The 26,657-nt window shown below is 43.3% G+C and overlaps 3 protein-coding genes across 3 annotated transcripts in view; 1 reads left to right on the top strand and 2 right to left on the bottom strand.

Annotated features, from left to right (window-relative positions):
- mtmr4 (myotubularin related protein 4) overlaps positions 1-807 on the bottom strand; it is a 44,150-nt gene extending 43,343 nt beyond the window's left edge. Inside the window, exon 1 of the mRNA XM_008290541.1 lies at positions 768-807. The gene's annotated coding sequence lies outside the window, so the exon portion shown is untranslated. The remainder of the gene's footprint in view (positions 1-767) is intronic.
- Positions 808-3,015: 2,208 nt separating this feature from the next.
- Positions 3,016-11,067, top strand: hpda (4-hydroxyphenylpyruvate dioxygenase a). The gene is made up of 14 exons (XM_008290538.1): positions 3,016-3,063; positions 3,284-3,310; positions 3,582-3,644; positions 4,188-4,292; positions 4,372-4,414; positions 4,488-4,570; positions 5,916-6,005; positions 6,101-6,207; positions 7,056-7,133; positions 7,786-7,948; positions 8,075-8,146; positions 8,262-8,384; positions 8,472-8,588; positions 10,358-11,067. Exons 1-14 carry the CDS (start codon positions 3,061-3,063, stop codon positions 10,469-10,471), a joined length of 1,188 nt encoding a protein of 395 aa, XP_008288760.1. The 5' UTR covers positions 3,016-3,060; the 3' UTR covers positions 10,472-11,067.
- Positions 11,068-13,611: 2,544 nt separating this feature from the next.
- rnf43 (ring finger protein 43) overlaps positions 13,612-26,657 on the bottom strand; it is a 105,041-nt gene continuing 91,995 nt past the window's right edge. Inside the window, exons 3-9 of the mRNA XM_008290537.1 lie at positions 19,463-19,537; positions 19,207-19,338; positions 18,804-18,905; positions 18,542-18,712; positions 18,353-18,455; positions 16,524-18,026; positions 13,612-16,386 (exon numbers count right to left, since the gene is read on the bottom strand). Of these exons, the coding sequence (XP_008288759.1) occupies positions 16,361-16,386; positions 16,524-18,026; positions 18,353-18,455; positions 18,542-18,712; positions 18,804-18,905; positions 19,207-19,338; positions 19,463-19,537 (2,112 nt within the window). The 3' untranslated portion in view covers positions 13,612-16,360. The remainder of the gene's footprint in view (positions 16,387-16,523; positions 18,027-18,352; positions 18,456-18,541; positions 18,713-18,803; positions 18,906-19,206; positions 19,339-19,462; positions 19,538-26,657) is intronic.

Raw genomic sequence — 26,657 nt, 5'->3', positions numbered from 1 at the left:
GAGGCAACAGTGCTAACCACCGCTCCACCTTGCAGCCCTGAAATAAACATGAATTATAAAAATCATACTAAATTTTAAAGGAAACTTGGATACTCAGTACTTTACTTGAGTATAAATCAAAGGAGTTTATAAAAACGGGCTGCATTCTGAGCAGAGTGAGGGCAACAGAGGTCTTATGTAAAAGGAGAACTAATCAAACCAACAGCCAGTGAAGTATTTACTCGTTACTATAAAGAGCCTTTTGCAAAACCAGTTTCTCTTCCTCCTGAGTCTATAATAATAATTTCTCAGCACAGTGGGAGATTCCAGGGTGATTTCCTCTGGTCAAAAAGCACCAATCTAGAAATTTCCAGCCTCCCCCGGTGAGCCTGGAAGCTGCATTCAAACAGAATAACAGGTGCTCTGTTGACTGAACACAACAGGTGTGAACGAATGACAGGCGAGACAAAGTTTAAAGACACGTATGGCGAAAGTGAAAGTACACGACAGCCTCACTGCAGCCTGGCACTGTGCTACGAGGCGACTACTTGTCAAACCGAAAGTGTGCGTACGTGTGTGTATGTGCGGTGTTAGTTAGCATCAGGCTAGCTACCGGATAGCAACGTTTCCAGAGACCGGGCTGTAATATTCGCTCGTTTGCCGACAGAAAACGGCAAAACGCCTCGAGGTTCACAAGTCCAACACAAGTCCGAGCGCTCGGGAACATGCCACACACAACACGGTATCCAGAAGTTACTTCATTTTAAAAATTAAATCGAGTTACTCACTCAGAAAGAATCAGCTGACACAACGGTGACTCAGTAGACTACACAACTTCCGCATTCTTGAGTGATGACAACAGCGCCAGCCAATAATCAAGTGGGAAACTGAGCGGCGTCGACCAATGGCGGCAGAGGGTTCGTGTTGGCCAATGAGATGTGACAACAGGCAAGTCAGTGGGTCTCACACACCCACAGCGGAGCCAATCAGGCGCCACTAAACTGCCGGAGCGCACCAATAGAAAATCACAGCGCGGCACAAACTGGGCACACACATACACGGAGCGGTACGTGCGCACAGGCACACGCACACGCACGCACACTCACGCACACACGCGCACACAGCAGGCAGAGCAGAGCAGGCAGCGCGTTCATATATCACATTTCTAGTCAGTTCAGTTCATCAGACTTTGATGGCATGAATATGATGTTAACAACATAGCAAAGCTTCAAGAATGGTGTCATTAAAAATAAATAAATAAATAAAAAAACACAATTTATAAGTGAAACAAAGACATTGAATGATTAAACAAATATTTCACAGAAGTGTTGAGTTCTACTGATGGATTTAAATGATTTCACTAAAATAAACATAATCAGCATCAATAGAGTCAAATAAGAATGAAAGAGAAGTCAAAACCCCACCAGTGAGTACAACCAGTCCGTTATGTTTGGAAAACTAGTTAATCAGTCTTTAACAGAGAAAAATGTTAGTAAATTATAAAATTCCAGCTTTTAAAATGTGATTATATTTTGTGTCTGTCCATTAATATAATTGTAAATGGAATATTTTGAACAGAGATCTTTAACTGTTCTCTGATATCTGATAGTAAACATGATGAATTAGCAATTTTCACAAAAAGCGACATTAATTGTTAATTGCTGAGTCTAGTCACTGTTATTTATAAAGCAGCGAAGTGTGTTCTGTTAGAAAATAGGGTTGGTTTTACAAAGTAACCCAACAAAATAAAATATTAAGAGTAAGACTTAAATTAAAAATTACCCGAGTAATTCAAATATTAATGATGAAAATGCTGCAAGAAATTGCATAAAATACAACTTTACCTAACAGTAATAAATGTGAAGGCTAAGACTCTATAGTATTATGAATTATTGATATTAATCTGACTTAATGTAAAGGCTAAGACCCAACAGTATTATTAATTATGGAGATTATTCTGTCTAATTTAGGACCAAAGGTACAAACCTACAAAAATATACATGAAAACCAAACAAATCCAAGGATTCCAAGGATTCCAAGGATTCACTGTGAGCTAGTTTTAAAATAATCATTAGTTGAAGTCTTTGGCTGATCGCTCCCTGTTGTGAATACACATCTGAACCACGAAACCTAAACAAGTCTTTATGCAAGCTAACATGAAGCAGCCTGACACAGACGGTGCCTTGTGTATAAATATATCTATTTATACACATATTTATTTTAGCACTGTAGCTGTGGCTTAAATAATGCCAGGAAAAATCACAAAATATACTGTATGCGTACATTTTTGCAATAGTTGTTGTGATTTTTTTATTTGCCACATGCGGCAAATTAAAAGGTTTTCATCATGACCACATCCAATTTTAAACCATTTCTTCAGAAGGAAATGAAGCACAGTGAAAATAATATAAACCTATAAAATAAAAATGAATTCACAGGAATAATCCAAACTTCTATCACATGCAGGTAAAACGTTGTGACTCTGGTTCATGCTGGTCAGTGTGTGTTTGTTGCGCCCTCTGGTGGTGGAAACCAGGAACCAGCGTGAGAGCTCAGAGGGACTGCTGCTGTGACACAGGATTAACTCTCATTATCACTGTCACTGCATTTTAACTCAGTGCAGAACTCCCAGCTCAGTTTTTTTCACATTCTGGGTGCATGATGGTTTTTATAAGCTTTAATGAGCCTCAGATGTGTCACAAATAAAACCTTCTCCTGACCTTGATCGTATATTCTTGACAGAGGTTTGTTTCTGTGTTTCAGGTAGAACATCCCAGACTAGACTGAGTGTAAACTATGTGTACTTTGTTTTTTTCCCTCGCTGAGGTTAATGTGTCTCCATTTCTATGACAACTGTGTCACAGAGGACTGATTAGCCACAGGATGACAGAAGTTGATTCAACGCTGCTGAACTTTTTAGCTAAAGTGCACGAGGAAGCGAGGAGGCGGACAGGTGGGTGTAGATCCTGAAGGACCAATCACGGCCGGACGTCAGGTCAGTACTTATCTGAAAGCAGTCAGGCCGGGCTCTGATTTTTGATCTGTCTCTTCTCTGAACTGAGGCCCATCTGCAATCCCAGCATGGTAAGAGACTCCACTGTAATCAGAGTCCATTGTGATGGGCAGAAGCTCTCAGCTGTGGGACAGTGGACGGCTTCACAGCTGAGTAATCGTGGAGATAATGGCTCATTCAGGGGATAAGAACCAATTAAGTGACATTATAAATCTGAGCTCTGTTGACTGCAGGTCAGTCTGAGTGCTTGCTAATGAAGTTATAATGATTGTATCGTTTCTTTCCCTTTAGACAAGCTACACAGATAAAGGAGAGAAGGTGAGATGAACGCTTTTGTTTTTCAGCAGTCTGTGGAGTGTGATGCGGTTTGATGTGTGCACTTACAGCTCTGTTAGTTCTGCAAAAGAATGCCTGAATCATACATGAGTGCCTGAAAGTTTCCGGAATAAATAAATCATCCAGAGTTACTATTAAAGCTGCATGTTATACTTGTAAGAACACAGAAAAGTCTTTGAGTCGCTGCGTTACATGTCACCTGAAGGATTCTTAAAACTTCTTTGTTAATATATTTGTTCTTTTGCTTCTTCAGCCTGTAAGGGGAAAGTTTCTCAAGTTTCATCATGTCACTTTCTGGGTCGGCAACGCCAAACAGGTCAGGATTCAAAACGTGCACACATGAGCACAGGTTTACTTTGTCATATGTCTTTTTTTTCTTCTCAATTTTAGCACCAATTTAAAGGTCACCCATATTATTCATGTTTAGGTTCAGATTACATTTTGAGCTCTATGGGGAATTCCATTTAAAAAGTGTTGTCTTTATGCTCCGTTGCACGTTTAACAGTGAGAACTGAATTATTATGTGGACTTTGAGCATTTACAGGAACAGCTACAAGTTTAGGTTTAGTCCTGATGTCAAAACTGATGATAATAAGAGCTGAGGTGCATAAAAACAAGCTCTGTGAAGTCACTGTTAGCAGAACTGGTGTCATTTTACGTTTTCATCACAGTCTTGGGGCAAATTCTAGACAAATTATTTATCACTTAATAGAGAAAAAGAAAGAAAACTTTTTTTTTTAAAATCCTGGGAATAAAATGAATTACGGTTTGCAAAGGAGAACACACCATAAACCTGACTTTCTTTCATATAAAAACTCATCATAACTGCAATGTGTGCGTCACTTTGGTGTCTCTGCAGGCAGCTTCATTCTACTGTGACAAGATGGGCTTCGAGCCTCTGGCCTACAAAGGTTTGGAGACCGGCAGCAGAGAGGTGGTGGCTCACGCCATCAGACAGGACAAGGTAAAACATCCTGACAGTTTGAATTGACACGATATCCATCTTCTGCACAAACACAACTCCTCCTCGTCTCTCCTCACAGATCATATTTGTGTTTCAATCTCCGTTAAACCCTGGAAATGAAGGTGAGGCTTCTCATCAGGACACTTTGTAAAAGATGAAATGCTTGTACTTCAACCTGCTTCTGTCTTCCTGCAGAGATGGGAGAACACTTGATCAAACACGGAGACGGAGTCAAAGACGTCGCTTTCCAAGTGGAGGACTGTGACTTCTTAGTCAAGGTAACTGAAACAAGGGAGTCTGTGTGTGACTCTGATGTGCTGATGGGATCGTTTATGCAACGTGTTGTTGTCACTGATAGATATCATTTTGCAGGACTGCACATCTATATAAAGTGGTGGAAAAAGAAGGAAATACCTCAGAGTAGATGTTAGAAATATATAAGAGAATATAATAAATTATATTATTAGATAAAAAGTTCTTGTTGCAGCAGATGGTAACAGTGTGGTTCATTATAATTAGCTGTTTGTCTTAAGTCTTAAAACAAGTGAAAGTATTTGTTTTCTTACCTTTTCCATATGATTTTTTAAATATATATGCTAGAAGACACATCATGACTAAAACAAACAGCTCCACCTTAAAACTGCAGCGTCATGGTGACAGTCCTAAAAACCCAGATTCAGACTTCTATGGTTTCATATGTAACAAACCTGAAGAACCAATCCTGTCAGAGTGACGCGTTCTGTATCACTAAATCTGACAGTAGTTTTACAGAGTCGTAGGTGAGCTGGTGTGCTCGAGCTGCAGCGAGTGGGGAGAGGTGGGTGGAGGAAGACGCAGGGCTCTTATACAGCTGCACATTTTACAAGATGCAACAGTTTATAGGGTTACAGCTAAGCCATTTAAGGCAGAAATAGATTATTTTCATGACAAAAAAGTAAATAAATAAATGTAAATATGATACACAGAGATGAGTTTTTATGGGTTTAATGAACATGAACTTATCTTAACCCACAATGAAAGTGTAAAATAATTAGTTTATCATATTTTATAACATGTGATTTAAGCAATTAGATAAATGTAGTGGAGTAAAACATGCACGACTTAAATGTTAAGCATTCAGTAATGAAAGAAATAGAAGTGACTGATTTGAGCTCCATGGCTTTAGATTTCCTAACTTCTACTGGGTGTGTAGCTGCTTTTCTTTTTTTGTTAATCCTAAAACACACACTCACATGTGGTAATAAGCTCCCTTGTGTGTCGTAATAGGAGTAAACATGCCGCGGTTGTAACAGGTCCTACTGAAGTGCAGCCGTGAGGTTCAGCATCTCATTTGAACTCTTTTTTCCCTCAGTCAAGGTCAGACTGCAGGTTTAGACAAACTCTGTGTGTTGACCGTCAGGTGGCTGCAGAGAGACACAACCATCGGTGACACAGTGCTCAGATCAATACTGCAGCTCCTCAGCCCTCTAACCAACATCAATGAGCGTTTCACAGCCCAGACCGTGTGTGATAAGACATTCTTGCTTCAGCCACTGGAGGGCTTCCAGGAGCCGTCTGAAGACAGAAACACTAACTGTAAGCTTCTGTATTTCCAAACTGACTCCTGCACTCCTGCACTGACAGACAGCCATGGAGCGAGGAGCCGTGGTGGTGAAGCAGCCCTGGGTGGAGCAGGACAGCCACGGGAGGGTCAAGTATGCTGTGATTCAGACGGTACAGAAGGAGTGACTCACGTTTGAAAGCCTCGTGTAAACACATTCAAGAAAGTGGAAATGAGTAATAATGTTGTGCAAATGTTTTGTCCCCAGTACGGCGATACAACACACACACTCATTGAGTACCTTGGACCCTACAAAGGCCTTTTCCTGCCAAACTTCAGAGAGCCTCTGTTTAGGGATCCTCTGTTAGCTAAACTGTGAGTCTCTTACGTAACGCTCCTCCTGCTATAAAACACAACCAAAACACACGGCTGGGTTAAATCTAATGAAGCAGGTTCTCAGAACACACTTTGTCAAAACTTAAATGGTTATTTTGACCCAGTATTGAAGTAAATATTAGTACTAAAACTATGTTTTATTAGGGCTAAATAACCGAACATCAATATAAAAATAACTTGTCAAACATAGTATATATGCACATTAGGAGTGTCAGGATGCATCAGTACTGCTGGTAACATCCGTCATGTTAATAATATACAGATGGTGATATGTTTGAGTGCAATTCATTTGACAAAAATACAATAAATGCAGAATAAACAGTGTTAAACAAGAATTTGATTGATAGCATCTTAGCAAAATGAAAACAGACGTATAGATTATATTATCATTGTAACCTGTTTGATATATATATACATATATAGTAAAATGCAGTGAATGGATGTATAGAAGCAGAAAATAGCATGAAACAATCCTAAAATTGTACTTAAAGATAGTAGTTGTGTAAATGTACTTGTTTTTTTTTTCTATGAATTACTTTCTTTATATTTAGTTGGAGGTCTAATTTGACTTTATTTGCTCGCGCTGTAGTCAGCTGCTTTATAAAGATTTCCTTTCCTGTGAAACTCAGAAAAAAATACAGACACATTACATTCTACATATATCCAGGTTTTAACACAAAATGCATATTTTAATCAGATTTAATTGCTAATTAACATGTATTTATTGAGGATCTGATGTATATGTAAGGGGGGAGCCTCCGTTTTTTCTCACTTCTATGGAAAAGTACCCACGCAGCATTTCTTTTTTTTTCTCCTTTTCTCTGCAGTCCACCAGGAGGTTTGAACTTTATCGATCACATTGTGGGAAACCAGCCAGATGACCAAATGGTGCCAATTTCCGACTGGTAAGCCTCCTGTTTGAGCTCACGTACACTCACAGCGGGTACAGCAGACACGCACACAGGGGCAAAAGGACGAGTAAACACGCCACAAACCGTCGCAGTGACGTTAGAGCACATATTCAGAGAGCAGGGGAAGCATTCACATCATATTATAAAAGTACTAGTAGTTAGTAAATGATCACAAACATGTACTCAGAAGTATTAAAGGTAAAAGTGCTCCATGCAGAAGCTTGTTTTCTGCAACTGCTACATGTCTATACTATAATAATAATCTAGTTATATCATATAATTAGATTATTATTGTTCATGCATTAATGTAAAAGCAGATTTTTGCTGTTGCAGCTGGCTGAGGTTGAGTTTTTTTTCAAATTTTGAACTAAGTTCGTATCCAACTGCAACTAATGTTTATTTTCATAGCACATTAATCTAGTTATTGTCTTCTCAGTTAATCAATTAATTATTTGCATTAAAGAAAAATAAAGTAAAAGATGCATACGTTGAATTCAAAATGAGGTAAAACACTTGAGTAAATATATTTAGTTTCATTCCACTGATGCCAATAATTACAGCTAAAAGTCAGAATTTTTGTTCCTTTCAAGGTTCGACTGCTTCTACGAGCTTATCATCGGTTTTCTTGTTTGTGTTCAAATTCCAGGTACGAGAAGTGTTTGATGTTCCACCGGTTCTGGTCAATAGACGACAAGCAGATCCACACGCAGTACAGCGCGCTCAGGTCCATAGTGGTGACCAACTATGAAGAGACCATCAAGATGCCAATCAATGAACCTGCCACGGGAAAGAAGAAGTCACAGATCCAGGTGTGACCTCTCGGCTCATTTTCTCTGTTTAGTCCCGGAGGTTTGTTCTTGTAACCTCGACCCCGGCAGCCCGAGGAGAATGTTTGTGGCATTAAAATGTGTCAATTTATTGTCCTGCACTGACAGGAATATGTGGACTACAACGGAGGACCAGGTGTTCAGCACATCGCTCTCAACACAACAGACATCATTCAAGCCGTGAGTCTCTTAATTATCACTAAAATTCCACATTAACCCACAGCCTCCCGCTCTCAAGGCGGGTTCGAGATCCTGATTTATTTACTTTTTTTTTTCAATCTTCGTCTTCAAACAGATAGTGAACCTGCGCGCCCGAGGGATGGAGTTCCTCGCAGCTCCTGACACGTACTACGACACCCTGAGGGCCAACCTCAAAACCGCCAAAATCAAGGTGAAGGAGGATCTCAACCGTTTACAGGTGAGGAGCATTTCAGCGAGACGGACTTTTTAACTGTCTTTGTTCCGCTAAATAGTAAAATATAAATGGTCTGTGTTTCGTTTTTAGGAATTGAAAATCTTAGTTGATTTTGACGACAAGGGCTACCTCCTCCAGATCTTCACCAAGCCTGTGCAGGACAGACCAACGCTTTTCTTGGAGGTCATTCAGAGGAATAACCACTTTGTAAGTGACCATTTAGGCAATCTACTGGTATAACTAGTAAGCTGATGGTAATCTTTGTGTTTGTCTTTGTCTCAAGCTGTCACTGGTGGCATGGCTGGATTAACCTCCTGTAGGGCCCAGGGGCAGAAAGTAGTTGTTGGGAACCTATGACCCCCTCATGGTGTGAACTACAAGTTAGCCTGGCTACTCTCAGGAAGACACAAGCTCACCTGAAAACATGTTTGTGAAATTTTAAGGGGTGACAATCATGGATCACTTGTAAACATGGTGGCACAATGTCTGTGGAGAGACTCAGTCATCCAGGTCATCATGGTTATTCTGGTAAATTAATCGTAGCAACTGGACTTGCTTGAGTTCCTTGAAGACGTTCCACCTCTCATCCAAGAGGCTTCATCAGTTCTGACTGACTAGTTGGGAGTTCCACATACTTATATCCTTGAACCTGAATTTCGGTTTCAGTTGGGGGTTTGTTGCTAACGTTGTTAACGAGGGGGAGGAGCAACAAACCCCCAACTGAAATCAAAACTCAGGTGTTAATGACTCCTTAAGGATATCAGTATCTGGAACTCCCAACTAGTCAGTCAGAACTGATGAAGCCTCTTTGATGAGAGGTGGAACGTCTTCAAGGAACTCAAGCAAGTCAGGAAAAGAAGATCCTGATAAAAAAGAAGTTAGGTAGCATAAGTTTAGATCTATACGTTTAGGGATGTAGAAGCTCTGGCAAGAAAATAATGTCAGACTGCTGCTCATTCTCTGATTGAGGGTGTGTCAAACGAGCTGCTAAACGTGTTACGTGGTGATGTAGACGAGTAACAGAAGAGAAGCCTGAACTTTAAACGAGTCATTTCAGGCTGGTAGGTAGCAATGTTACCTGTGGGAGAGAATAACTTTGGGGTTTACAGAACTTGAACATGCACAAAAAGCAATTATATGATAAAGTGAAAGAAAGGAGAAACACCTAAAAAGCAGAATTTAATATAAAACCACATGTTGACAAGATCCCTCTACAGACTTACAGGTCATGTTGTACTTCAGTGTGAAAAAAAAATCAGACAATTCTGCAATAAATAATAATCCTGTGACTTATGGGGCCCCTGCAGGGACTGGGGCCTCTGGACACTTGCCCGCTGTGCCTGGTTTGTAATCCAGCCTTGGTATTTACAGGCCTGTGGTCCTGTTTCCCACCTTCACCGCCTCACAGAAGCCGAGACAGCCGCTGGAACACCTGTTTGCAGCTCCCACCCAGTGAGAGCTGTGTAAGAGCAGCCCACTTGTAAAAGCTCAGTAAATCTATCAGAGATACAGATTAAAAGGCTCCCTGCTTCACAGCGAGGGGGATCTTTGGATTGGGTTGCACCCTGTGGCACTAAATTTATAACACCCAGCACCCATTCTGCCTGTCAGAACAGGCGCTTCTTGTCACTCTCCAGAGTCCACAGATGTGGATACAATGCATGAAAGTGAGAAACCCAATCTGAACCGCAGCAAAGAATCTCTCAGAGGAGCCACCAACACTTGATCTTTTGATTATCTATGAAAATATTTACATGATTAATTTGCGAGCTCCCCGTAAAGCGCAGCCCCCTGTCAGAGTGGGGGGGATGTTTGAACCCTGTGAGAATATTTATCTGCCGTTTGTGATCCGACATCAAAGTGTTAAACACCCCGAACGCCGTCTGAGAGAAGATCCCCAGAGCCATAACAAATGACACAGAAGAAGGCAGATCTCGGGGTAATTAGCCATCTGTGTGTGTCTGTTCTCTCTCCAGGGCTTTGGGGCAGGAAACTTCAAGTCTCTCTTTGAGGCCATTGAGAAGGACCAAGACGCCAGGGGCAACCTCACTGTGCTGACACCCGAGGGGAAGGCCAAAGCCTTCTACTGATCCTCAGACTGCTGCTGCCAAACCACACACCCAGACTGTTATATATGGCTGTACGTTTCACAGGCGATCACCACAACTGCAGAGCATCAAACACACAAATGCAGAGTGTTGAGTATCTGCGTGCGACAAGCTGCAGACGTTATCAGATATGCTGTCAGTAGGTTGCACGGTGTACGGCTAAATAAAGAAACTCAAGTTGGTGTGGGTCGGCCAGTGTGTTTGGGAAACGGAGGCATGAATATTTAAGGAATAGTTTGACAATTATTTGCTTTCTCCCGGTGAGCTGCAGGAGAACAGTGACGCTGCTCTGGTGTCTTTGTGATGAATGTAAAGCTGGAGACAGTTGGCTTAGTTTAATGAATGACCAATCAGGTGGAGGAGATTTATTTACACTTTAGTTTACAAGCACATTGTCCTAGAGCTGGTGCGAGGTGGAAAATGTTACTTACCTATTAATTGAAGCCAGACTGGCTGTCTCTCCTCTGTCCCGTCTTGATGCTAAGCTAAGCTGGAAGTGGCTCCATATTTACTGCACAGACATGAGCGTGGTGTCAGGTTCACATCTAGGAGGCAAATAATAAATGAATCCCCCAAAATTCCAACTGTTCCTCTGCTATGCTATGATGTGTTGCCACGAGGACTTCAAATAATGTTCAGTTTGAGTCCTTATCTCCTCTGCGTCATACCATTTAAATCTCTAAACCTCTTGAATTCTGAACTCACTTTTCAGCCTTTCGATGCATTACTAGAGATCACATTCATTAACGCCGTGCAACGATTTTGAGGTTACATTAATACAACACCATCACAAATCAAGATAATTAATTTTTAAGGTTTGGAGTTTGGTTTGCAATCATTTAGTAAATAAAGGAAGCATTCAGCATAATGTCTAATTACTGTATCATAGTTCATATGTAGTTCTCTCTGCTGTAAGTTCTCATACTGCTTCATTAATAATCTTCAGCACCGCTTGCTACTATCTTCAGGTGGTGTATTAAACAATACCAAAAACACTAAAGCAGCTTCTGATAAATGACTGAGGAAAACGTAATCTGCTGTATGAAGAAATAATACAGCTGAAGTAGGAATAGACTTTTGTAACAAGTAGTTTTATCATTCATGCATCTCTTAGAAAATATTCAGTTTTCATTGTATTTATCACAGCTTTCTATGGCGACAAGGACACATACAAGCTCTTCTTCCATTTTCTATTAGCTTCTACTAAACTGAGATCCTGATTCCGATTACTACACAACTTTCTAACACCATCAGCAGCAGATTAAACAGTGCAGTTCTTCATCATTTTTTCAAATCATCATTTTGCGTAGCGTAAGACAGTTTCCTGATTTATGAATGAAAATGTGTCCTTTACTTTAGTAAGAGCCTGAAACCTTGTATGTATAACGACATCAGACTAGATGCTGTTTGGTGGACAACAAACTCTGCACATTGTCACAAACATCCTCACCATGAAGCATGCTGGTGGCAGCATCATGATGTGGGGATGCTTCTCAGCAGGAGAGCCTAGAAGACTTGTAAAGACAGAGGGTTAAATGAAGGCAGCAAAGTAAAGGGAACTCCTGGAGGACCACCCGATGCAGTCTGCAAGAGAGCTGGGATCTGGGACTTGTTTTCCAGCAAGACAGTAACCTGACGCATACAGCCAAAGTCACATCGAAATGGTTGACAGGCGACAAGGTGAATGTTCTGGAGAGGTCGCGTCAGAGCCCAGACCTTCATTATAGCTGCCCATCGATGGGAAACTATAGAGTAATCGGGCCCATGTGTTTGCTTTTGTGTGTGTGTTTTTTTGGACTGTTAATAGTCTTGCGCTTTACAGGAGAGGATTTTGAACCTGAAACTTCATCCATGACCTCGGTGTGATTGGATTTTGGGGTCAATACAGGCATTGGTGACGCTACAGAGGTCAGAGGTTACATTTCCCCAAAAACAGCTATGACTGAAAATGCACAAAAAGACAGAAGTATACTAACTTTGCAAGACATTCAAGGCCTATAAACTGGTGATGTAACATATACTGAAGGTCTTAAATCATCACAAACTTTAAATCCATTATGACTTGGAAAAGGTGTCAGATAAACACATAGTAGTGATTACAGTCAGGTAGGAACCCATGTTGGTGATGTGACATTTGACCTTGGATGAAAGGTCGTGAATATTAGGTGCTTAATTCAATTAACCTTGATCCGATAAAAAGGAAAACTTTTCATATATATTAGTACTTTTATAGGCAGTGTATATGAAGAGTTCATTTGCAAAAACAGATAACTCCATTTTTGTAGATTTTCAGAAAACGTATTTTTTGTTGTTGTTTGCTTGAGATGATATCAATCAAACTGAAGCTGAGTGGATTTGACTCAGTAGAAATGACAAAAATAGAGATAACTTAGGTTTGATTGATATTGTCTCAGGTAGACGATGGAAAAGTGAGTTTTCTGAAGGTTTGTGAAGATGGAGGTGTCTGTTTTTGCAAATGAACTCTTCATATAGATATCTGATACGTTGCTGAGCTCCCTTTGTGCTCCTTGTGTTCAGAGAAAACTGTGAAAAATGAGAAAAATGTGTTACCAGAATTTATCTGAGGTCTAATAAAATCAGCAATTAATAATATCCATCCATCCATTATCTATACATCGCTTAATCCTCACTAGGGTCATGGGGGGCTGGAGTCTATCCCAGCTGACTCAGGGTGAAGGCAGGTTCACCTGGACAGGTCACCAGTCTATCACAGGGCTACACTTAGAGACAGACAACCAAGCACACTCACATTCACACCTACGGACAATTTAGAATCACCAATTAACCTCAACATGTTTTTGGACTGTGTGGGAGGAAGCCAGAGAACCCGGAGAGAACCCACACTGCACGGGGAGAACATGCAAACTCCACGCAGAAAGATTCCAGGACGCGAACCAGTGACCTTCTTGGTGCGAGGCAACAGTGCTACCAACTGCGCCACCTTGCAGCCCCTAACTAATAATAACTGATCTTTAATACTTTTATGAGAAGTAGGCCAGAAACTATCGGCCTGACTTTAGGGACATTATTTCATTACCAATGCTGCCATGCAAACATTTTTATTCTCCTGCAAAAAAGAAAAAGAAAATTCAGAACAGAGATTTTATTTCAAAATAATTTATTTGCATATAATTGGAATGAAGACAGGTTGATACATCTGTGATGGCACCGGTCAGTTTCCATATAGAAACATTCAGTCTATACAGAAACCACTCTTTCTTTCAAACCTGGACAAATGGATAAATATATTAGTAAATAAATATATTAGTGACATGTCACTATATTGAAATGTTCTATTATATATAAAATACAACACTATTTCATTTCTGTTTTCGTTGTTCTCTTTTTGTACACAAAGTATCCAAAATATACTGACACATCCCTTAACGTTCTGGAGGGACTTTCTTTTCTTTTTTTTTTGCTGTTTTTATTTTTTACTCTATTAAAAAAAGGCAGTTTCAGCTCATTATTCTTGCAAAACATAAAAACGAACACATAAACAACACAAAGAGAAAGATCTTGAACAGGATGAAATCACACCAGGTATTCTGCAGCATCGCTAAATGCTTTTTTTTTTTTAACTCGTGTGCTGATGGTTTCGGGCTTGCTTTACGTTAATACTATGAGTTTTGTGTTGATTTTTCTTTTTATATAAAATCTGCTCAAGCCAAAGTGCTGCTTGTAATTCAGTCATTTCCATCTCTGTCTCTGAGACTGTTTGGGCACGAAAAGGAAACCCTGATACTTTAGCTAGAGGACGCTGTGTTGACACATTCAAAGTGAGGTATTAGTACGGGACTGCAGCTGAAACATTCTGCATGATTGTCCAAAACTATTGAGTCCAGAATGATTTCCACTTCAATTCTAGCATGTTCTCTCTTGTCAGCACGGAGAGCGCACGCTGAGATTCAAAGAAAGGCCTGGAGCAGGAAAAAAAAAAAAAAAAAAGGCACAACACACAACAAAGTGTTCAAGATTTCGCCTCTTTGGTTCAACAGGTAAGAGCTTAGTGAGTTGGGAGGTTCCTGATTTAGGATTATGAACAGTCTGAATGAATAAGGCACATGTGAGGGTTTACTAAGTGCTACTGCAACATCCATGAGTGCTTTCTCGGTTGTATCTGCAGTCTGACTGCAAAGACAAATCACATTTCCACTGAGCCTCTAAGAGAACGTCTGCGCTGAAGCAGAATTCATATTCCTCTGATCTCAGATGATTTAGTCTGTGAGCATGAAGACGTCTGCGGCTAAGCAGAAGATAAGCGAGCCATCTTTGACGGCACATCTTTTTCTTTCCACAGTTATTTTCTTGGACTATAAACATATTTTCTGTCTGTGAGTCTGCCAGTGTGGGAGTATCAGGTAACAAAGATTTAAACCTCGATTCGCTTGTTTGCAGTTTTGACATGATTAAGCATTTTAAAACCTATCAGAACGCATAAAGTCTTTACAACACCTTTGATTTCTGCTTCCATGTGGATCTTCCTTCAAGTGCCTTAAGCTCTAAAGCAGGGATCGGCGACGCACGTTTCCCCACAACAAAGGAGTTTCACTGATTCTGGTATTACTGCTGTAACGAAGATGAATTCTTGCCATATTTCCAGTGTTTGATTGTTCTGGAGACGTTTCTCAGGCACTGGAAGGCACACTAAGCTTTAGTCAAACTGCTGCTACGGCAACGAACCGAGCTGATGCTGGTGGGTCTGTCTAGCATGGCTTTACTCCACTTATACTATTTCATTGCGTCATTTCTATGGCTGCAGTAGAGAAGCTTTCACCCAGAGCTTTAGATGCTGGAAGGCAAGGGACAGGTTGGAACCTTTTCGGAGGACGACAGTGTGAGGGGCAGAGGATGTGATTGTTATCCTTGTGATGAAGCCTGTTCACTGATCAGGGGGTTTAACAGCACTGAGGTCAAACATGAAGTAACCACTGGCAAGAGAAATGACAAAAACAAGACAATAGCTTGTACAACAAAATTCAGTCAAACCGGTTCCTTTTGAAAGATGAAAAAAAAAAAATTACAGACTACAAAAAAAAAAAAAAGATCCAAAACACAAACAAAACAGCTGCCATTATTGAAATAATGAAAACAAGGCCCATGCAAGGCTCAGCAACCTCAGTGAATGCTCGTTGTTTGAGGGGCTGAGCATCAACCTCTCTCTCTCCGTTTGGACTACCGGGAGGATCACTTTTTTTTTGTTGTTGTTGTTGTTGAGTTTATGGGAGCTACATGGTCATGACCAAAAAAAAAAAAAAAAGAAACAAAATCACTACAGCAGTACCTTTAAAAGACCCCCCTGTGTGAGGCGCGTTAAGAAATCTGAGCTGAGGTAGGCTGGAGAGAAAAGCATCTCTCAGCTGAGACTGGACTCAGCGAAGGAAGGCGAAGATCGCGCACGTGAAAAATTAAGTACCTCTAAGATAAATCAAGTTATTCTGTAGAAGAGTGAGCGATGCAGAGATGGAGTCTCACTTCATGAGGGCTCAACACCCAAAGCAAGGATCATTCGTTAGTTGTCGCCAAGGAGCATGGGAACTTGTGAGATTGTAAATATTCTTCCTACAGCTGACGAGGTGTGTTCCCCAGCAACACCCCGTCTTCACATATTCAGATCACTCGGCGGTATGTTTTGATATTAAATATCACGACAGGTTCGCATTAGTCTAATTTCACTTTCAGTAATGACGATGGTTTCGTCGTTGTAGCTTGGACTCCTGGAGGCAGCTGGGGAATCATGTGAACGAAGGCTTTGCTGGTGGAATTATGTAGAAGGTGTGAGAGCCGCTGAGAGGCTTTTCCACTGTGGCTCCTGTGTAGCAGTGTGATAATGGGGGATGCAACAAGCTCTCACACTCCAGACTCCTCTTCTGATCCTGTGGACACAAAAACAGGTCACGTCACACTCAGGATACAACGAAAGACAAATAACACAAAACAGAGTCAATATGAAGCTACGAAAATAAGACCCTTATTGTAATCATGTTAATAGAGATAGAGAGGCGACACCCACCCTGATTGTGGTGTAATGATTGGCAGTATAAACAAATGTCTGTGTTGCGGTCAGCAGCAGGCCCCTGGTGGAACCTGCAGGGTGGCCTGTCCATCGAGGTCCCAGGACCCAGGAGCTGAGGCTCCGAGCGGGCCTGCTGCACCCGTTTTTGCCACACAACATGGGCCCCGGCACAGCAAGGCCAGTCCTCCATCCCCCCAGAGTCCAGAATGAGGGGCACGGGGAGCAGGGCAGGGTGCAGCTCAGGGGGGGAGCAGCAGAAGCCCTGGCCCTGACCGTAGTGGATGTGGATGCTACGATCGTCCTGCAGATCCAGGCTCTGGTGGAAACGAACAGAAGGACCATCGAGCACACAGCCCCCCACTCGCCCGAGAGCAGCCGCAGCGTGTCCGTGTCCCTGGTGGCAGCAGTGGGGCTGGAGCTGTAAGGGGATTGGGGACACGAGGACCGGAGGTCCCGCAGGGCTGCTGGGGTCGTGGTCCTGACACTCCATCCCAGGGCTGGGCCGGTCGGTGGGGTCTGGCTTGGGGCAGTTGCAGGGGCTGTGCTTCGGAGGGCACACAGGGGAGTCTTTGTCCAGGACAAGGGGAGCAGTGACAGCTGCAGCAGCTCCCTGCTCCTCGTCTGAGCCTCTGCTCTGGCCCTGGCTGTGCTCCCCCTCCTCGTAGTGGTGGTGTCTGTGGCGGTGGTAGTGGATGTGGCTGAATACAGTCTGCGGCTGTTCTTCAGGGCAGCCCGCTTTGTTCACCACAGAATCCAGAGACCTGGGACGGGCCTGGGCACCAGCCTCCAGACTGTTCCTGCGGGGGCCGCGTCCAGGACCCGGCCCGTAATACACCAACGGGTCATAGTCACTACTCAGAGAGCTACGGAAGGTGGACCAGCTGCCATAAACTCCCTGCAGGGACACGTCGGTGCAGTTGAGAACTGAGTCGCTGGAGGAGCCGTGGCATGGCCCTGAGCTGGAGTCACTCGCTGGCCCGTCGGCCAAGTACCCGCTGCGCTCTGTGCGATAGCTCCCTCCAGAGCAGCTACCATCGTCCTGCCGGCTGTGGGCCGGCGCTCCACGGGTCTGTGGTGTGACCGAGACAGTGTGATGCAGTCTGGAGCTGGATGCGCTGCGCTGGGCTGGACAGGACGAGCGATAGTTGTGGCAGGACCGACGGGGGGTGTAGTGGTGCGTAGAAGTCCTGCAGTTACCTCCAATCCTGTGGGGCCGACCTGGACCTTCTGCAGGAAGGTGGTACCCACAGCCTGAGCCCAGCGGCCTACTGGTGAGGAAACGTAAAGTCTGAGAGTCCATGGGAGAGGAGCCATTGTAATGGCCCAGACTGGGATAAGGTCCAGAGGGCCCACGAGGATAGTGGGGCCTCATAGAGAAGGGGATGGCATGCTGGGGGAAGGGGTGGTTGTGTGGGCCGCTGTAGGGCTGAGGGTGCAGGAAGCCTTGGCTTTGCTCTGGACTCTGCTGGAGTCTGCTCCTCTGGGCCTGTCGCTCTGTCCCTGTGGAGCACAGCAGTGTCAGAACACAGTGGTACCGTCTTTGTATGGAGCACTGAGAAAGTCTCCAAAAAATGTCTCACAGTAGCTGTTGTAAGTAAAACTGTAAAATGTCTTTAAATTCCAAATTTTACCCTCTAAAAAGCAGCACAGATGTATTTCCAAGTTGTCAACAGATGAGAAAAATAAACACATTTTTGCAAAGTTTCGTTTTGTAAAGTTTTCCTGCTCAAAACTAATATAGTAAAAATATAGTTAATGGAAATAGAAAGATTCCTTCAGTCTTCCTGTTTCTGTGTCATTTTTACTACAAACTCGCTGGTCCTCACCCATGATGTTGTGCATGCACAGGGGGCAGGTGCGGTGCTGCAGCAGCCAGGGGTCGACGCAGTCTTTATGGAACTCATGAGCGCAGGAGATGATCCTCAGATGCTGAGATGGAAACGAGACAGAGGTTAAATAACTAACAAGAAACAGCTGATCGTACACGGTTTACCTGTTGCTCTCTCTCATCTCACCTGTCCGTCCTGGAACTCCTCGAGGCAGATGGCGCAGACGGGGCTTGAGTTGGAGCTGCTGGCCGAACCCCAGGCCCCACGGTGGCGCTGTGAGCCCGAGCAGCCCTGAGAACTGTAGGGTTTGGTCTCCAGTCGACTGATGGCCCGCATGGTCTGCTGATGGACAGAGTCCTGTGAGCATAAGAGGAGGAGCGTTAGGAAAACATCTGAAACATCTCTGGCTGGATATCAGTTGCCTACAAACAGTGCTGCTTTCACTCACCCAGGTTCTGTTGGACTTGCATTTGTAGCGGAAAGCAAAGATCAGGACGATGGTGAGAATAGCTAGGACGATGGTGAGCAGGATGCCCACGTCGTAGTGTGGCTAAAAGAGGAACAAGAGCAAAATTTATGCTGTTTAGACACATCTCACAAAACTAGGAGAGGCTCTCTTTGAGTTTGTAAATCTGTGAAACTGACTTTAAAGGTATCTGCTCAGTGTTGATGCCCAATCAGAAATCATGCTCCACATCAGTACCAATGTGTTTCAAAACATTAACAAGTTGCCTCTTGACTAAGATGACATCAGTTTTCTGTCCTTTCTGTTCTGCTGCTTCTCACAGGAGTTCCTCTTCTTTCAGCCAGTGAAGGAACCACAACAGATGTTTCCGTGCTTCATTACGTACCCATTTAGGCTCCATCTTGATCTCAATGACAACTTTGGCCTCCTCGTTCTTGTTGACCAACCCCATCAGCTCCTCAGCATCCTCAGCCTCCACCAGAACAACTGGACGGGGAAGGGAGTCGATTTCTCGCAGCTGTGTGAGTGAGAAAAAAAAGACACAGCAGTGCTATGACTGTGACATTTCTGAATGCTTTTCTTTTTTTTTGTCTTACAGATTTTATAAAAGAATAAAGCTGTAGCTGCGTCTGCACACTCACCTCAGCGGCGGCGTTGGCGTCATCGCTGACATCAAAGATAACAGCCTGAGCTCCTTTATCCAGCGCCATGCGAGCCTGAAGGAGACAGGACAGATGATTGGATTAGATTAGATTAGATAGAACTTTATTGATCCCTTTGTGGTACCTCAGGGAAACAGCACAACACCGACAGAGACAATAATAGCACGTCAAAAAAACAGGAAACAAATTATTAGCAAGAACAGCACAGAGTGATGATAGTAATAATAATAGTAATGATAATAATATTCTGTATAATATATGATAACAATAAGTGTAATTAGAGGTAAACATAGGTGAGTATATAAAATTCAAATGTGTATCAAATATATATTAAAAATATAGATGACAGTTAAAACACACAGCAGACAGAGAGCAATGTGTCCAAACCACATTTGCAAAATTTGGGGTGAATTCATGAACTGATCTACACCTTTAGTCGGCTGGCTCGTCACCCAAGCAACACTCAACATGAGCCCTGCAGAGGTCAGTTACACAGCGGACTGTTCATGTCCATGTGTGTCAGTGTGTTAAACCATCACTAGGTGGCAGTCATGCCATGAGCCTCAGGCCTCAGACCACAGCTCCTCCTGCCACCTTTCCACCTGACTCTGGACGACAGGCACAGAGTGTTAGTCGTAAGGCTTCAGCACAATCTGCCGCCTGATCTAAACGTTCCTCCAATTTGTCGAGAGAATAGAGGTAAAAGAAACAGCGGAGGATTGTTTGACTGAGTGAAAACAAAAAGGGGAAATCCTGAACGAAAGAAAGTAGGTGCAGTATCAGCCAAACATGCAAATAAGGCACATTTTGTATTCAAACTAGGCTCTGAACATGTGCAGCAGCTCTCCCACACCCTGGTTAAAGCTATAGCACCAAACAGTGCCACTAAATCCCCTCATCTCACTGCACTGTGCTACATTTTAATGTATAAACAGCTTGGAGGAAGCATGGACAATGAGGACATTTGTGGCTGTGAGGGAGCAGTTAGGAGCCACACCACAACTCTCTGAGTGTGTGAATCAATCAAACATTTCAGTGCCTTTCATCACCACAACACCACACAGATTGTGCAGATAACCAGGCCCCTGATTTAATTGCAAAATATGTTACTGCCACTACACTGGTTAGCAAATAAGTTAGCAAAAAAAAAGTATGCATCCAATAGACACAGAGCAACATTATTGTTTAATTATTTTTTGTTTAATATTCACTCTCCTTGCAAGTCTGTTTTTGGTGTCTATTCGCTTCTGATGGAAATATCTTGATGGAAGCAGTGAGAGTGCACAAATGAAAAAAATAATTTTCTGTGGCTTTATTAATAAAATCAAATCCCTTAACATACAAGAAGCCTCCTCTCAGCTGGTCGAGGCCGACGGCTGACGCCCCTGAGTCTAGGTTTAGCTCTAGTCTAGTTCTGGGTCTTTACTAAGTGAAGTTCCCCGAGATCAAACCAGTAACAAGCTGCTGTAAACTTGAACAACATCACCTTCACTTCAGCTGCCTCTCCTCCTTGTGCTTGGGTCTGCTCCGCTCCATGTGTGACTGTTTCTACGGTCTGCTGGACCGGAGCAAACCCATGCACGCAAACAGACCCAGAAAGAGTAACGGACACGAATAGAGAAGGAGAAGCAGAAGGAAAAACAAAAACAACAGTAGAGACTCTCACACTGAGCTAAAATGACCACGAGATGGTCGACAGTCTCAAAGAAAGGGACTCACATGCACTAACATGATGGACTGGCTTTAAAACACAGAACAGGGGCTCAGTGTTGGTTTATAGTTTCGTAGTTGTTTGCTGCTATACTATTGCTATTTCTATGTTGAAAATGTTAAATACTGCACCTTTAAACGCAAACAACGATTTCACAGTATTGCTAAATATTAAAGCCAAATGACACAACAGCAGGAAGGAGTCATTGGGTGAAATAGCTCATTATTGTCAGTAACAAAGCTACCAAACCTGCTGACACTTAAGCAACTTTAGCCACCATAACCTACTGGTTGCAAAAAAGGCTTTAGGTGCCAAACTCTGACTGATGAAGGGTGCGTTTATACCTGGAAAATAATGAATGCTCTATATCTGATGTCATAGTGTCACTGTAACAGCTAGATCATGGTGCATTCCTGTAACTAGGAGGAATATTTACAGCTGAAAACTCAAGGTGTGAATGGTGCTCACTTTCTTGCTGACCTGTAGAGAACCAGTTTCTAACATCTTCACCACACATTAGGAGTGTGTTAAACCATGTGTGTGTGTGCACCACCACTGCTACGTACCAGCTCGTAAGTGACAGGAGCTGGATTGACCTCATGTCATGTCGTGTGTCAGGAATTTCTCCGTTACCGCTGTTTTTGTCATCAACTCGGCTCCACAAAAAGCCCAGAAATGCTTTTGGCAGCATCACCAGAAGGCAGCGAGAAAACAAATACCAGCCGTTTCATCAATGTCTCATCACATGCTCTCAAGTGTCTGGCATCTGCCAACGCTTAATGAGGAGGAGACACAAGTTTAAACATCTAATGGCCCGGGTCAAACACAACGCTAAACAGTGATTCCTCGCCTGCAGCAGCCGAGGCCGCGGGCAGGGAGGAGCACATGCTCTCACACAACATACTCACGAGAGAAACTCAGGTAAAAGCATCACTCAGTTAATCCATTAATCAAGTTAATGAGAAGCCTCTTTTGTGGAGAGGCGGCGCTGAACCCAGATCACTCTGTAGCACTTTAAAAAGAGAAAGTCAACGCATGACAAGGAAGAAGTTTCCTTTGTACACACCAAATGTCAGACGCTTACCCCACCTACACCTATTTCCTCAGAGCAACGTGCACAACTATTGTGCCCCACAGAATTGTCGGTGGTCTTCAAAGGCCAAAGTATTGATATGGTATTAATCACCAGGAAGCGATCAATTGGCTTGCGGCTCTGGTGCAACAGCCTTTCCCCTGTTTCATCAGAACGGTAATTGTAGTACATGCACAGGCCTAAATGGGGTGCGGTCACAATTTCGGGAAGAAGAAAAAAAATGCTTGATGCTAGACATGTGGGAATTTGCTTCACCTGGGGTTCAAAAGTTCCCCATGCAGCCCTGAGCCCAAACATCCTCTAATGGAGGTAATAAATGCAGAGACGACCGCTCTTGTGGTCCGACACACACAGACAGTCCCGTGCAGTTCGGACTAACGACGGCCACTTCAGGAATATATCATAATATGCTCCTCAAATGACTGCTGCTGTGGTCTTATTATATCTCAGTATTAGTAGTAGAGGCACCGCAGTGTGGTCGCCAAACCATGTGCCTCTGCCGAGCCACAGATCCGGAAGCGGCCCGAGAGATCTCATTACATGATTAATAGGAGATATATTTAACCTTTAACAGTGCAATGAAACTGCAGGTCTGACGCTAACAAGACAGTCGAAAAGGACCAGCAGCGCGAGTGTTTCGACATCTCCAGGTTTGTTATGGTCGGAACTGAAACAGACATGGCTGCGGTTAGGTAAACACTCATCCTCATGAGGTGCAACCTGACACATGTGATTACACATTATTTGGCATGTAAGCAGAAACAACTGCAGCGTCGGAAATGACTGTGGTTTATAGAGTTATACAGCGGAGACGTCATCAGTGAGAAACGAGCAAACAGTCCGCGACAGTTTGCTTCTTTTGAATGCTGATGGGGTTTTAGGCGGAGGGGAGGTGGGCAAACGAGGGTCCGGTTTGTGAAACGGAGGGAAAGAAGTGGAGGCAGGTAGTTCAGAGGTTTCTGCAAAAGTCACAAACACAAACACACCTGAGGGCACGGAGCCAGAAAGAGGCACGGTGAGGTCACGCAGGTATGGAGCAGGTATGCATTCAACACACACAACCCATAACTTAGAGTCCTACCAGGGGGCTTCTGACATGTGTTCAGCTATGTGTTGTTTTTTAAGGTCGCCTGCAGCCCCCTTTCTCACAGCAGACATCTTCACAACAGGTAAATCACAGGTGTTCCTCATAACGCTAACATAGATCCACATGTGCACAGGTAATATTTAAAATGCAGCCTTTTTTTTTTCAATGCATTTTGACCTTTTGCCCACATGCAAAGGCAGTTTTAGGTCACGACAAAGAGAGCTGTTGGAAAACTCTTCCCACTGTTATGATTTTCAGAAACTGTTTGCAGAGTTGATGTTTAGACAAGGACATTTTTGTCCTCTGACGTCAGAGCGTGCTCCGTTATCTCCTTGTTTACATGAGGCAATTTTGCTCAATGGTGCTCGTGTTCAAAAATAGGGCTGCTGCTGCTGAACGTGCTAACAGGACGTTTTGACTGTAACACATGTACAGTTACTCCTCTGCTACAGTAAAGAAGGGAGGTGTTAGAATCAGCCCCCTCGTCAGCGCTCCATTATCAGCAGCCTGTAATAGCTTGGCTTACGGTTATGTTTATATCGCCACCTGTTGGTTTGGCATGCACTTCATTTGGGGCTTTTCATATGGACGAAGATTGTTTTTGAAAACAAACAAGCAAAAACCATCCTTTAATAATCTACGTGTGAGCTGGGACTGAAACAGCCAAACAAAATTCAACCATTATTATTTTTATTAATATTTACATTTGTGCTTGAAAGTCACTTAGAAAATACATTTGTTTCCTAATTCCATACCATGCTCATTTTATTTTATTATTCTATTTGGAGTTAGAATAAAGTAATAATTGCTCTTTATAAGTTCTGCATAAAGAGGAAACACATGCACATGCTGAACATGCCAGTCTAATTAGAAACGAGACATCGTCCTTGCAAGCACTGTAGGATTTTCTTCAGCTTCTTCTTTATGCTTTGCACGAAGGGACAACAGTGTTTTACTGTCCTGACATCTTAATTTGAAGCTTTAGATTCCTTCCTGGGGCGGTACGGTGGGGCAGTGGTTAGCACTCACAGCCTCACAGCAGGAAGGTTCTGGGTTTGAACCTTTCTGTGTGCAGTTTGCGTGTGTCCGTGTGGGTTTTTTCTCCTCCCTCAGTCCAAAGATAAGCACGGTGGGTTAATTGGCGATGCATGGTTTTCTGTATTTCTGCTTTTGCCCTGTGATAAACTGGTGTCCTGTCTAGGATGTAGCTCGCCTCTCGCCCAGCGTCAGAGGGACAGACTCGCTCCCTCCGAAAAACAAAGCAGATGTAAGCGATGGATGGATGATCCAGACTGCAACTTTTAAAACTTTTGGGTTATATTTATTTATTTTAAAGTTATTTTTTTGCCTTTTTTTTTATTGAACAGGATAGTAGAGAGAAAGACAGGAAAATGGGGGAGAAGAATGGGGGAAGGACTTGCAGCAAAGGGCCATGAGTGGGATTCGAACCCATGACCGCTGCATCGGGGACTACAGCCCCTATACATGGGTCACCAGCTCAACCAATGGAGCTATAGCGGCGGCCCTTAGGTTTTTATTTTTAATGCTTTCCCTTTTCTTACAATCTAAATTCTCCTTAAATTTCTTCTAAATGCAGGTTTGTTGTTCCGTACGTTGCACTGAGGATCACCTAGAATATAAATCTGAATTAAAATACTGAGCCATACAATACTAGAATAAATACTTGCTAGTTAAAAAAATGCCCAAAGCATTACTTCTCTTTAAGTCTCCACATTGGAACTCGCTTATTCCCACATTCTGTTGCGGGTTGTAAACTACCCTCTTATCCTGACTTAACCTTAATTTCTAATCTTGCTGTAAACTGAACTGAACTCCATCTACTGAGGAAGGATCTTGCCATAAAACTATTCTGGGACCAGCGTATACTCCACCGACATTCAGTCATGCGTCTACAAACAAAAAACTTCTGTGAAAGATGCTTCGATCGTGTGTAAATAAAGGCTTCGAGTGGCAGGAGAGATTAGATGACAGGAGAAAATGAGTCACACACACACAAACCCATCCAACGTCTCCGTATGTTCCACCTTACTACGAGCGGCACATAGCTAACTGCATCATTAACCGCAGCTCGTCTTGCGTAAACATCAGCTGGAGCCAGTGATCTGGCCTCTCCTGCGGTGGGTGGCCCGCTCCGGGGCCAGGCACCGCTGTTTTGTTTACATCCCTGGCGGAGCGCGGTCTGCGAGCCGGGCCTGGCATCATAGCGTGTTCTCAGCAGAGCAGAAACAAAACACTCTGATGTCTTTATTTCGCATACGAGAGGCTTTTTTTTTTTTTTTCCCCTGACATGACCCTTTGCCTGTTAATGTCTCAGTGTTTGTCATGGGTTTAATGTGGTGGCACAACCGGGCCCGGTTCCATCCAGCAGGGCAAACTGCCTTCATCTGCAGCCAGCTTCCACGTAACGGAGAGAAAAGGGAGAGGGCAGTAATGACAATATGACACAGAAGACTCACACATAGACACATCGAGTCCTGCCACGGGGAAACATCTGCTGTATTAGTTGAACATCTATGATTACAGAACTATATTCAGAGTGTGACCCAGTAGCTCCGTAACCTTTGACTTTTGGTTTTTATGTAAGTCGGCGGTGAGCATCCAGCGCAGATTCAATATTTGTTCGCACCAGAACTCTGCTGATGCTGCACTTTCTTTGTCGCTGATAGACTTCTGTTGAACTCAGTCTAACTGTACGGAGACCCGCTAGGTCTGTTTTCCCAGCGAGACGATCCACATCATTCAGTGCATGAACAAATTATACCGTGGAATAATATGTGTGGGAATAAGGAGTGAGAGTGAAAGAGGTAAAGAAAGAAAAAAAAAGAAGAGAAAGACGTGGAGGGAGGAGAGGAGTGAGGCGAGCAGGCTGTGGTGCTGCTGCATTAAAGTGTCTAATGACAGAGTGCAGAGCTCCGGGCCTACAGGTCTGAGGCCGACTCTCTGCTCTGTCATTTCTCCTGACCGGCACGGCACACTGGAACCATTACCGAGGCTCTGAGACACGCCGCACGGCTAAATGAGGAGCAGACGGGGGCTGGTGATGATAGAGGGGGCAAAGCGGCACGGAAAACAGGTGCAGTCTGTGCTGCTGGTATGGACTCTGTGTTTACCTCCAGGCTAATGTAAAGCATCAGTCGAACCTTCAGGTCTACTGGGTTTGTGCACCTCTGGCTTGTGTAACAGCAGCATCTGACCAAAGGCTCAATCAGTGATGTCCAGAGTGATTTGCTGACTGGTCTGTTTATCTGTTGAGTGACACAGA

This window comes from Stegastes partitus, unplaced genomic scaffold, assembly GCF_000690725.1.
Source record: "Stegastes partitus isolate 25-593 unplaced genomic scaffold, Stegastes_partitus-1.0.2 Scaffold681, whole genome shotgun sequence".
NCBI classification, from domain to species: Eukaryota; Metazoa; Chordata; class Actinopteri; family Pomacentridae; genus Stegastes; species Stegastes partitus.
The sequence above is the reverse complement of the archived record's forward strand: the minus strand, read 5'-3'. Positions and strand labels throughout refer to the sequence as shown.